The sequence below is a fragment of the Bombus huntii genome, chromosome 3 (genome assembly GCF_024542735.1).
Source record: "Bombus huntii isolate Logan2020A chromosome 3, iyBomHunt1.1, whole genome shotgun sequence".
NCBI lineage: Eukaryota > Metazoa > Arthropoda > Insecta > Hymenoptera > Apidae > Bombus > Bombus huntii.
In genome coordinates, this window is record NC_066240.1 from 2480993 (window position 1) to 2493571 (window position 12579).

The window sequence follows — 12579 nt, forward strand, 5'->3', positions numbered from 1 at the left end:
CACGTTTTTAACCGAATCAATTATAAATAAATGTTCTCCTTTTAAGAGCGTCGTGTATTTTCAGATTCCATTCACCCATCGTGCTTCCATGTCCCGTGAACGAGACGAACGGCTTGCCTTGCCATAACGGTCTAGATGAATTTATAACTAAATGATGCATCAGACACACAAATACAACGAATACATCGTGCCCGTTTTGTAATGGTCTAGAGCTAGCAGATCTTTAATTGCTGGCTCGTAGACAGAATGTGACCCGATTGTGTGCGTTACAGCGACCTTTCGAGGCGCCGCGGTTGATTATAGGCTGCTCAAAATAATTAATCGATCGTTTACTTTGATTATATCGTTCAGATATATTCGTCTGGAGAACCTTGATGTCTCTTAAATATTAGAACTGAATTTAAGCAATTTAACAGATATCACTTTGCGATTTAATTTTTTCTTAACGAATAGCACTTAAATTATACGGCAAAATTATCCGACACCTCGGATTTTATTTTCAGATGTATTTTAAGAGATCCTCGTATTTTAAGTGCAGGCAAAAAATGTCCTGTATTCAAACGAAAGGATATTGTTAGCAAAAGCTCGATAGTCATACGATTTTAAGAGTGTCTCAAAATACATACTGTTCGCTTCATTTAAGCAACAGTGGAAGATTACTTTGAGCAATGCAACCGAACACGAAGCGGATAGGCGAGAACGGTGTAGGATACACGTTCGTTTCAGAAGCGAGCTGTGTATCATCATCATCATGCACGGTCGAGTGGATCATTTTTCATTTATGCGCGCCGGATAATGTGTATCATTGAATATGTCACTAATTGCTCGACAGGAGGATAAACATTTTTTGCGGAGATAAATTAAACGGTCGCGACGCTGGACAAGATAATTAAGTATTACGGTATGGTGTTACGTATGTGATAATAATCTCGCCACATGTCGACACACTCTTTTCCTGACCCGACCCATCGGTTCTTTCTCTCTGTCCTTCTCCCGTAGCCGAAGAACGTAAGGGCACGATCAGAGGAAACGACGACGACAACAGCGGCGGTCAGCCTCCAGTCAAGAGAAGGAAGGGAGAAAACACGTCGGATAAGAAAGAATCTGTGGTAAGGACAATCACCCGGGAGAGGTCGAACGATCCCTGTATGTTGCGAGACGACGAAAAAGTCCAAAAGGATTTCCCCACGGCGCAACCAGCAATTTGAAAAAGAAAACCATCGACGCGTGCATTCCCGATTCAGAGGATTTTTCAAAAGCTGGCACGTTACACCGAGCCTCCGAACCATGTGCTTTTGTGTTTATGACGAAGAAATTTTATACGCTCAAATTAACCTGCGGATCTCGTGCGTCTTGTGTACGATGTCTAGCGTTCTGCATGTTCTCGATAACAAAAACTACATTTTTCCAATTGTTCAAAGCTCGCTTAAAGAGACGAGAAAAAAGTGACGTTTAACTAATCTTTAAAGTGAAGCAGCGTGTAGAAATAAATTAGCATTCTATCATTGGAAACGAGCAGTTGGAAGAATATCATAGAAAATATGAGCAATCTGGCGGATATTTCAGATTCATCTCAGGTCAAAGCGTTGGTAATAGAGCATTAAAAAGGGTCTGGTTTTTATTCCCACGGCTTTTCATAATTAGTCGTCGTCGTCGTCGTCTGCCGGAATAGCGATGCATATCTCGCTCTCCGCTAATTGTTTGACACCGAATCAACATCCTGCCGTGGCGTTTACATTTCAAATCGCCTTACTCGTAGCTCCCGGGAGCAGATAACAAGGTATCTAGTAACGCGAATACCAAGCCTGATAATTCATTTACTACCAGGTAACGATTTCTTACATTTAATTAGCGAAGGATTGTGCTTTACTAATAGAGTGAGAAAAATTTGGCTCTCAAATTGGCTTCTAATTAGACAGAAAAGACAAGAAAAGAATAGAAAAGATGTACATAAAGTATATAAAATAAATATAGATGAATACACGTATCGCGTTACGATCGGACAAGATTGGTAAGCGAAGATCTGGTAAGCATTTCCTGCTAAGCGTTGCGCAGCTTACAGCTGTTCTGCACCGTCCAGAAGCTCAGGTTGGAGCGCGAACTCGTTCAGGAACAAGAGGGACCGGTTTAAGCGGTTTACATCGCGGCTACTTTCTCCGTGACAATAACAATGCACTTTGTGCTTTGATAATGCACAAGATGGACGAGTAAATAACAAGTATGCCTCCGTGAACGTCTTTTTCTTTCGAGACGTGCGACATTACCACGGTTCGGGAACCAGATTTGCGCGATGGAATTACAGTGACCAAATACGTAAGGAGGGAAAAGTATGATGTTACTTTTTCATTAATTTAAAGAAAACTTCTTTTTATCGTTGTTTGATTTCTAATATGAAGATAGGAAATAATTTATTAAATGCGCGAATTAAGTAATTACCCAATCAAACGAGGTGATTATATCACCTATAATCATGCGTACAACTATGTCATTTTCTCTATAAATCTGTTACTTTCAGTAGCGTAGTTCCAGCAGATAAAGCGAAGCAGAAATTAAAGTAGCGGATCCTACTAGAAATTTCTCGAGCATTATCATATCTGTAAATTAACAAGTTGAATGCCATGGGGGTCATTAGTGACCGGCACTTAACTTTGCCGTGGGAGTCACCAGTGACCGACGCACCAAGATTAGTAGAAATACATAATTTGAACAAATGTCAATAGTTATAAATTTTGTATTATTATCATCATTACTACAATGGTGTGACGAAATTAATGCAGTATGAAACATATAAAAATAATTTTATTTATACATGAAATATAAATCTATTATGTGCGTTTTCCTCCAGTGGCTGTCGAACATGGAAAACCTCGCTTTTACCTTAGTGAATAATAGCCCTAAGAAACATTTCGAAATTTGAAAGATATATGATGGCAATTAAGGGTCCTGACATTAAATGTCAGGCTAAAATTTAGGCAATGCTAAATCTTTAAGTCAAGTTTCTTTAGAATTATCGCAGTTTCGAATAGGTATGACCGAGGGATGGATTATGGTAAGTCCCGGGACGTAACAACAGAGAACTATTTAGCATTGTTATTTAGAATAATTTCTATATATTTAGAATTATTTATATATTTTTAGCGCTATTTAGAATTATTTAGCAATGCGAAGAGACAATATGAGATAATTGATAATCGCAAAAAATACGGCGACCTCAGTGAGATAAATTCATTAATGATGACTATGCACAGTAACATACCTCTTGTAGGTAATTTCAACATTATATATATCGCATAATAAAAAATTCATTGTGGCACCAAGGTCAAACCTTGTAAAACTGGCGTGACATTCAACTTGTTAATAATAATATGATCAGCTGATATGGGTGAAGCAAATGCTATTTCTGCTAAAAATAATATCATACTTTGCCTAAAATCGCTTATAGTAAGAAACAATAACAAGCGTAGAAAATTTGCATTCGTTACGCGTCGAGTTTCTTTTTCTTTATCTTCTTCTTTGTATGTGTCTTTCTGTTTCGCGATTGCGGCGATTTATACCTGTGTCGTTGATGTTTCAGTTCGGTCAAAACCAATTGTCTTCGTTTCGTGATTCTAACGCAGCGTACAAACTACATTGGGATGTGAGTTATTATGAGACAAGTGAATGAGTAATAAATGAGTAAACGGTGAGAGTAAGCGAGCAAATGGTAAATATTAGTGATTTATGTCTGCAAGCAATAAAGGTCCACTAGGTACTTTCTCGTTTTGTCTCATTTTCTTTTATTTTTCAGGTAGAAAAGAAATTTACTCATCCGATAAGAAGAAAGTGGGAGACGAAAGGTCCAAACTATTTGAACACTTTTCCTTCACATTATGCGATCTGTACTTTGTCCAAGAATGATTAACAGGCCGTCTTCAGAGTCTCTTTTACGACTCCCAGTCGGGGTTCCTTTATGCGATAACAATACGCTTAATAACGTAAAAAATAGACTTAGATAATTCGACAGTAGTTTGCATGACGAACTCGCTAAGAGAATACAATGTTCCATCGCTATTGTCTCTACGATTCGTACGTGACAGTTTGACCTCTGCATACAATTCTCCCGCTGCGATTTCTGAACGAATAGTTGTTTTCATTTAAAAGAGACCAATAGAACAATGAATCATAATGTACATTATGCTTCGATTTCGAAACATTGCATATGATGACCCTGTTATTTTCCGGTGACTGTGTTTGATTGTTCCATGATTATTTTTATAAAAGCGGCTGGCATAATGTTTCATTTCATAGAACCACCAGGTTTAATTTACCAGCGTTCCAATTCTCATAGATACGATGGCAAATGTTCGTTCGTTTATACGCAGATTTCATGATTGTTTATCGACAATTTCATGGTTTTTTATACATACATTATCCGTTCGAAAATGAAACGAATAATACGTATTTAGGAAGAACCATTACATCATTACGATTTCGCGATGAAAGCAATTGGAGGTCATCTACTGATACGGTAGAGAAGCAGAGATAATAGTTTCTTTTTCCGAACAATCTGCATCGCAAATGATCGACGGTATCTGTTTGTTTCGCATTGGAAAACAGTGTTATGCTTTGCAATTTGCGCGAAGGAAAATGGTCAAAACGCGATAGGCTAGTCGACCGATTGACATTGCTGCTTTTATTTATCAATGAAAATTATAGCTCGTTAACGAAGACGAGCGTGTCAGTCGAGTTGGTATCGCAGTGTACGGTAAAAATAGCGATTAGCGATTGCGTTCGCGATAAATCATGATAAAAGGTGCTATGTAGTGGCGTGAAAGAGCTTTCGCTGCCTCGTAGACGCAATGTAACACCACTAGCGTTGCTTCTTTTTTTGGCTCACGCCGACTAGAGATAATAAGTTCGATTTATGTTCACTTCGATGTATCGTCGATAAGGCCCTGCGTAATTAAAGCCTTCTATTTCGAAATAATCTTGATTGGCGTACACCAGCCTTTTCCGCCGTACTCGAACTCGTTTTCAAACGGCGTTTATGCTTCAGTAATTTCAATCATATTTTCCGGATTATACACCTTGTTCCAAATATTCGCCTAATTGTGCGAAACAAATCGTATTTTCGGCCAAAATATTTGTATACTTCTTACTTAATTATGAGATACTATGTCCGTTTTATTTTTATTTTAATCACTTCTAAGAGGTGGTAGCTCTTCGTTATTCGTACTTTTTGATAATCCCCTAACATGGACAGAGCAAGATTATTCAAAAGCAGGTTTCAGTTCGTTTGAAATGGATATTACATTAACCCATTAAAGACCAGTGGTGCATTAAGACTACATTTCATATGCAATCTCTTTTCCAACCAATTTACATCATTGAATTGAATTTTTTAACACTGCGGTTATAAAAAGGAATTCCAAGGATTTGTTTAATATTATTTAGCGTAATATAATGTAATATTAATTAAATAATTAACACCGTTTCTTCATTTAGATCTATCCTTTTATAAAGTTTAAAGAAATTGAAATACTTATAGCATTATGATAAATCACACTTTCTTATATAATGAAATTTTATTGTGGCCTTTAATTTATACAGTGGGATTCTGTAAACATCTGTTATTCTAATGACGTTATAATATCTTGTATTTTAACAAAACTATATGTTGACTATCTTATTTATAATTTTTATAATGGTCATTTTTTAAATATTTATAATGGTTATACAACTTTTATGCATTGTTTCGCAGCTTGGCCCTTAATAGGTTAATAAAATCATATTGTTCAACAATCTAAACTGAAATATTCAATTTCTCAATATAATATAACAAAGATTCTCTGTATGTATAATATTTCAGGGTTAATTATGTACAATATATATTTGAGTAGTATATTATGAAAATGGTTTTGTTCTTCTGAATCGTTTAGACGTATTTGGTACTGGGTGAATCTTTTCCATTCATATATTTACTCTACATAGCGATAAGATTTGCAATTGAAAATTTGTTTTCGAAAATCTCCTTTTTTCAAAGATAAATTTCAGTTTGCACAGCGTTGATAATCGAGAATTGGTCCTTGTACTTATTTGAACTGCTCGCAAAGTAGCACACTGCAAGATTCCAAAGAAACGCGCGCTGCTCAAATTAAGGAGGTGATCTAAAAAATTGAGCCAAACATCAGATTACACATAGATATAAATATCTATAAGAAAAAGAAAAAAACAAAGAAATATTATAAAATATTTTTATCATAATATTATCTTGATCGTCCTCCGAAGTGTATATTTATAATCCATCAACTTGTAATTACTTTGTATCATGTATACGTGGTACCTCTTTCATCGTCAATGCTTGTTTAGCGCTACTGAATCGATTGGAAACACGATCCTCTAATTATTTTACCCGGCACGCAGTTGTTCAAACGAAAATTGCACCGTGGAAAGAGTTAGAAGTGTCTCCCGCAATGTCGAATATTAAGCCATAACATCGGGTTTCATGTTACTTTCATCAAGGTCTCCTATTCGTCTGATGCAAATTTATGTCCGAAAAAGGAAGTAATACAACTATGAATTTACTAACGCTCTAACTATATCATTATCATCTTTCAAAAGATTTTAAAGCATAAACTAGATACTTTAAAAGGTGACGCAAATGAACGACAAATTTGTAATAAAATAACTGGAAAATGGAAGCAGTGGGAAACATTCATTCAATTTGCAGTAAATATCAGTAGATGGTCAAACTTATTAGTGAATACTATATTGTTAGAAAAATAATGGAATGCTTAAATACTATTTTACTTATGTAATAGAGCAGAAAGTGTATCAGAGCTAGTAAAATTTGTTGGTACAATCTAATAAGTAAAATATTTTCTTACAATATGTTGTTACGTACCTACTATTTTTTTCTTCACAGCGGTAAAATAAGCAACATAGTACGGAACGTAAAACGTTCATAAATTAATCTCGTCGAATCAACGTAGCAAAGTTAAACGCCCAACCCTTTAATTGCGCGAGTTGGCAATTTGCTTTAATTGGTTTTTATTACTCTTTTCGAGCAATATTTTTTGGCTCGTCGAACAATATTGCTCCGACTGCTAGATAAATGGGAATAATGAAATTTTTAGAAAATTCTTTAGCTTTGATATCGCGAGGAAAATCTTGCCTCTATATATTTGGATGTATATATATTTATATCATTTTCTTTCTCTCTTTTTTTTTTTTTAGGAATATTTCAAGGAACATGTTTGTGTAGCCACATTAAAGAAGGTGCACCTACAACTTTCGACTATACAACATACATAACCGTTATAGTGAAAAGAACAGTTGTTGTCCGAGCGAAGCACGGTGAATGGAAGCCATAAAACTGTGTAAATAGGTGCAAACGAACAAACTACAAATTGCCCTAACGGCTCTTAAACATAGCTAGTGTGTGAACAAAAATAATCGCGCAATTATATCCAAAAACTAAAGGGAAAAGAGATAAGATAAAATTGGACAATTCACACAAGAACCATATACTCAATGACTAATATATTAATGCATTATCCTATAAGACTTATAGCAAAGAAATTAAAACGCAGGATGAAATAATATAATTATATAAGAAAAACAAGTTTTTATCGCTTTAAACAAGCTATAAACAAGCTTATGAAGAACTACTCGAATACATCAAAATTAACGATTTTAGGTTTATGATATTGCTATGAAAAATTATGATTGGCCCATTTAACGATCCTGACGATTCCAATATTAAAAACATGTAAACGTTCAATGTCATTAATATTGCATATATGTATGTATATCATATATATACACGCATAAAAACATTGCTTGCTAGAAGCAATGCAGAAGGTAGAAAAAACAGAAAGAAATGAAAATGATACTGCGCACGATAGGTCGAGCAAAGTTTACGTATCTCTGCACGCGCGCACGCAAGAAACATGACAATTCATCAGCGGACAACATTGCTAGTGAATCAATGACACAGGTGAGACTAGAATATACCCACTGATCGTGAGTATTACACGTTAAATAAGAAAGTATTCCAGTATTAAAAGATAGCGTAAAAGTCAATACATTAGAAACTAATGTTGTTATTAAAGATGTAGGTACTCGAGTGCTTGGAATACTTTATAATACGAGTGAGTATTTATCATCTTCCTCCTTTAATCTAAATCCATTAAGAATTAACGTAACATTTCACTTCATTTTGGAAAAAATGCGCTTGAAAATTAATTAAATATGTATGAATCTAATTTACGGTTGACGTTTATCATAGATGATATTATTATGACCTTTTGTACAAAGTACAATATCAAGGCATATTTGCTATCAATACTTGTTAACTCGTTGCAGTAATAAATAGAATGAATGCAGTAAATAAACTAAACTGAAATCAAAATATCTTATGTCATGTACTGATATCCACTGTATTCAATCCAAAACTCAAAGAACTAATTAGTAATTACGTTATTGGTAATTAATTGGTTACATTATTAGTAATTACAATTATTGGTAACAAGTACTTCTTGATGTTGTTGACAAAAAATCATCATATCGATCAATCAGATCCTTTACTTCAAAAACAAAATCTTTAATACAATTTTCTTTTTCTTAATTTTCGTCTTATATATCACAAATTACGTATACCATAATTTTCAGATTACACAGTATATAGTTGTCTTCTACTCTTATTATCTCACACAATGATAAAAATTACTCGCAACATTATAAACACCTGAGGGAAAATAGATAGCCAGGTAAAACCCCGACATTTTTCATTCTTTCAGGTATCTTCCAAGAACTCGAATACCCAATGGTTTCAACAGTAACACCTTTAGCTACTGCATACTAAATAAAAAATTAATCGAAGATATTATGCCATTAAATCAATAAGACTTAACAAAGACTTAATAAATAAACTTAAAAGCTGTAGGTAGAAGTTCGAGTATAAAGGAAAGTATAAACAGAGAAAAAAAAATAAAGAGAGAGAAATAAAGAAAGAAAAGAAAAATAGAGGAATGTTATTGAACTCACCTCAAGTTCTTCGTAGGTGCGGAAGGCGAGTATGGCAAAGCCGTCGATAATGTCCTCTTCGAAGGGAGGCTCCTTCTGGTTGGCAGCCGCGAGGGAAGACTTCTTACGAGGCCTCGGGGGTCGCGGTGGCCTGGGCGGTCGAGAATGGCTATCACGAGGATGACCGGTCCTGGCGAGTCCGAGGCCAAGACCGGCAGCGGGGTCCTCGTCCTCGCCGCTGTGGCTGTCCTCTTCGTCGTTCGGCCGTTGTCTCGTTTGTTGTTGCTGTTGTTGCTGTTGCTGCTTCGCGCTCGCCAAACTCTCTCTTTGCGCCAACATACGCTGGGCTCGTTCTCGTCTCCGATTCCTCTGGTTCCGTTGTTTCGCCTCGATCTCCATCTCGAGGCAGACGTCCTGTTCTCGTACGAGAGGCCGTTGTCGCGCCCCGCTATACGAGAATATCGGCACGTCCACCAAGACACCTCACGATCGAGGTGCCCTTAATAACGACAACGACCAGAACCACGACGACGACGACGATTCAGCTTGCTCAATGATTCCTCGACAGAGGAACAAGCCGGGAAATAAGTGGAGACGATCCGTGAACGATGACGATGAACAAGTAGAACTGGACGAGAACGACGACGGTGACGACGACGACGACGTGAACGATGACAACCGTTGTATTACCGTGGTGTCGTCGAGCATTCTATCTACGATCGTCTTTAATGCAGTTTTACCATGAGAGGAAGAGAGATCACTAGGAAAGACGGCGAAAGTATAGAATAATAAGGGAACGGTAGAGAGATGGAAAAACAGAAAACAAGAATAAATGAATAAGAGGGACACTGATGGGGCGATGGAGAAAGAGGGTAAGGGGGGGAAACGGAGATGCAGTGGAGAGAGCGCGAGTAAGAGAACACACACTGTCTTTTGGATACACACTCTCACAAGAAGACAAGACAGGACGTTTACCGACGGGACACACGCATCTATAACACTCTCGGTTCGATTCCCCCGTTTCTTCTCGTATTCCAGGAATCAGTTCTATAGATGCGAGAGTTCTATAGAATAAGAGTTAACGAGTGAGAGAGAGAGAGAGAAAGAAAGAGAGGGAGAGAGTGAGAGAGAGAGAATTTTCGTTAGTAAAAGACGTTCACACAGGCGGTCACACGGTGTCACATCGATCGCGTTGCCGAGGAAGAGAGACTCCGTTGTGCGTGGCGAGGAGGTACACGCGAAACACGCACGCACAGGGCGGACAACGACGACGGAAACCGTAGGTGAAACACCGAAACAAACGGAGAGACACACTGGCCACTAAACGGAGCACTATCATCAATGAACAACACTGCAATTATTAAACACGAATCACAGGCATGCTCCAATAGCTCCAATGTATTTATTAATATATATATTCCAATGTATCGAATCGTTCCGTTCAAGTCGTTTCTTTTTCGCCATGATCATCACACGATCATCGTATCATCGTATCATCCTTCTTCCTTTCTTTCTCCTCTTCCTCCACGTCGTCGTCGACGACGTCCACCAACACCAGCACCAACACCACCAGTAACACTGCCGGCTTTCACGAGCTTTCGTCTCTGGTCGTGCCCGACCAAAGGAAACGTTCACGTCTCAATGGCACGTATTATCGTTTCCCGATGGTGCCTCCACGAGTCGCCGTAGCTAGAAGTACCCTGCGAGGGCACGAAGTACACCGATTGTTTGGAATGGCGGATCGAACGGGCACGCACGGTTGCCGCATCGTGTGGTAAAAATGGCCGCGACCTGCCCACACCGTGCTCTACGGTCTCGCAACTCTTTAACGTCGCCGTCACGGGACGATGACGCGTATCCCGCACTGCCACTGTAGATACATCTTCGATACGCAACCACGGACACGAGCTAGGGAAAACGACCAACCTAGCACACGCCCCGAATTACGCGTGGACGATGCGATCTATCCTCTGTGCGCTGCTGCTGCCTGTTCTTGCTGCTGCTACCCACCACGACTATGCATTTCTGTCATTCGTCTATCTGTTTCTTTCCCACTCTTCCCCCTTTCCTTCTTTCACCCTTCCACCTCTACCACCTTTTGCTCCCTCTATCTTCTTCCTGCTTTAACTACTATTTCTCTCTGAATACAACGACCGAGAACATGGCGTACCTATGCTTCCAAGACGAACATATGAACAGAAATACGCTCGATGTGTTCTGTTGCCTGGGGTCGTGCCTCTTACACCATTATATTCCCCCCTCTTTGGCTTCTTTGTTTCTAGATACTTTTGGTTTGTCACTAGACCACAAGTAGCGCCGTCTATACGGATTGAAGATGATCCTTTATTTGGTAGTGCATCTATGTGTCGTTCGTTGGCGCCACATGCTGCATATTATCTTTGTTGGCGGTTAAAAGAATCGATTCCGAAGTTTTTATATCGAACATGGCAATTTACATGTTGTTTGTAAATGTATCGTATATTCGAGAAAGCAAAGAATAAATGAACAAATACGAGGTAATAAAAATAATGATCAGTAGTCCATCTTTGTTTTCTTTCGGTGTCAAGATGTTGACGACGATGTCATTTCAGAATGTTTTTAACAACGAAGAAATCGGAACAGCTATTACTGATTTTGGAGCATTCGATACTCGCTTTCGTGCGATTTCTTTAGAAGGACAATTACCATCGATGGACAATTAACACCTTACCAAGAAAAGTTAGTTTGCTCATATCCTTTCATTGACTTTCACTATCTCACTGTGATATATTTGAAATCAATAAACCATTTTATCTCTAATTTAATCAATAATTTCTTGTATCATCTTTATATTCGTACAAGCTTTATCGAATGAAAATTTTTATTCTGTAGTAATATCACAATTATATCCAACGAAGGAAACGGTAGAAATTGCCGTTCGTGGAAAAAGTCACCGCTGGATCAACGCATTAGGCCGCACCTGCAAAGGCGCGCCTCTTTTGAACCAGTTCACGGGACCAATTACGCCCGCTCCGCAAACATGTCCTGTTGATTTTGTTGGGCCGCTTTTGGCGATGGCCACGTTTCCAAATCCATATAGGTAAGCTTGTCCCGACTCGCAACTGACGTGGGCCGCCTTCTTGCTTACCTACATACATGAAACATACATACGTCGTGTTGCGTACGGCTCGTCCTCCCGGAAGAATAATTCGAGGTCGATCAGGTGGATTTCCATACTATCATGGTTCTGTTTCAGACTTTCAGTCCACGATTTATGTACTTAGCGTGTCGTGCGAAGTTACAATGTATCATCTTGTTTATATGTTCGGCATCTGGCTAACTGCTTATACCATTTGACACGCTAGTGTTCCACTATCATTCTCGCAATTTCTGTTATTGACATTGGCATGATCACTCGATACGATTGTAATACCGGAGACCAGTGACGCGTACCTACTTCTGTCCAAGGATACTACGATTGCGAGCTGTATATAGAGAATAAGATTAGCGCCAAGGAAAACCAGAATAATGAAATTACGCGTGGGGAGCTTTAGTACAAGATCATTCATTGCTTCTAAGGTTTCCTTCAAAGTG

General features: G+C 38.2%; 1 protein-coding gene and 2 long non-coding RNA genes across 9 annotated transcripts in view; 1 reads left to right on the top strand and 2 right to left on the bottom strand.

The window, feature by feature from the left end:
- Positions 1 to 5325, top strand: part of LOC126864341 (uncharacterized) — an 8651-nt gene extending 3326 nt beyond the window's left edge. For 3 of the 4 annotated variants that reach the window (XR_007689127.1, XR_007689130.1, XR_007689131.1), the window contains 2 exons: positions 65 to 901; positions 1000 to 5325. This is a non-coding gene — a long non-coding RNA (uncharacterized LOC126864341). The remainder of the gene's footprint in view (positions 1 to 64; positions 902 to 999) is intronic. The other variant, XR_007689128.1, reaches the window with a different exon arrangement.
- The window catches only part of LOC126864263 (fibrosin-1-like protein), a 25461-nt gene extending 14253 nt beyond the window's left edge, over positions 1 to 11208 (bottom strand). For 2 of the 4 annotated variants that reach the window (XM_050615424.1, XM_050615425.1), the window contains exon 1: positions 9028 to 11208. In XM_050615424.1, coding sequence (XP_050471381.1) covers positions 9028 to 9405 — 378 coding nt within the window. In that variant the 5' untranslated portion in view covers positions 9406 to 11208. The remainder of the gene's footprint in view (positions 1 to 9027) is intronic. The other 2 variants (XM_050615426.1, XM_050615422.1) reach the window with 1 other exon arrangement.
- LOC126864342 (uncharacterized) lies at positions 5794 to 6875 on the bottom strand. Its single transcript, XR_007689132.1, has 2 exons — positions 6300 to 6875; positions 5794 to 6146 (listed from the first exon to the last, which is right to left on the bottom strand). It is a non-coding gene; the product is annotated as an uncharacterized LOC126864342 (long non-coding RNA).
- Positions 11209 to 12579: the final 1371 nt, after the last annotated feature.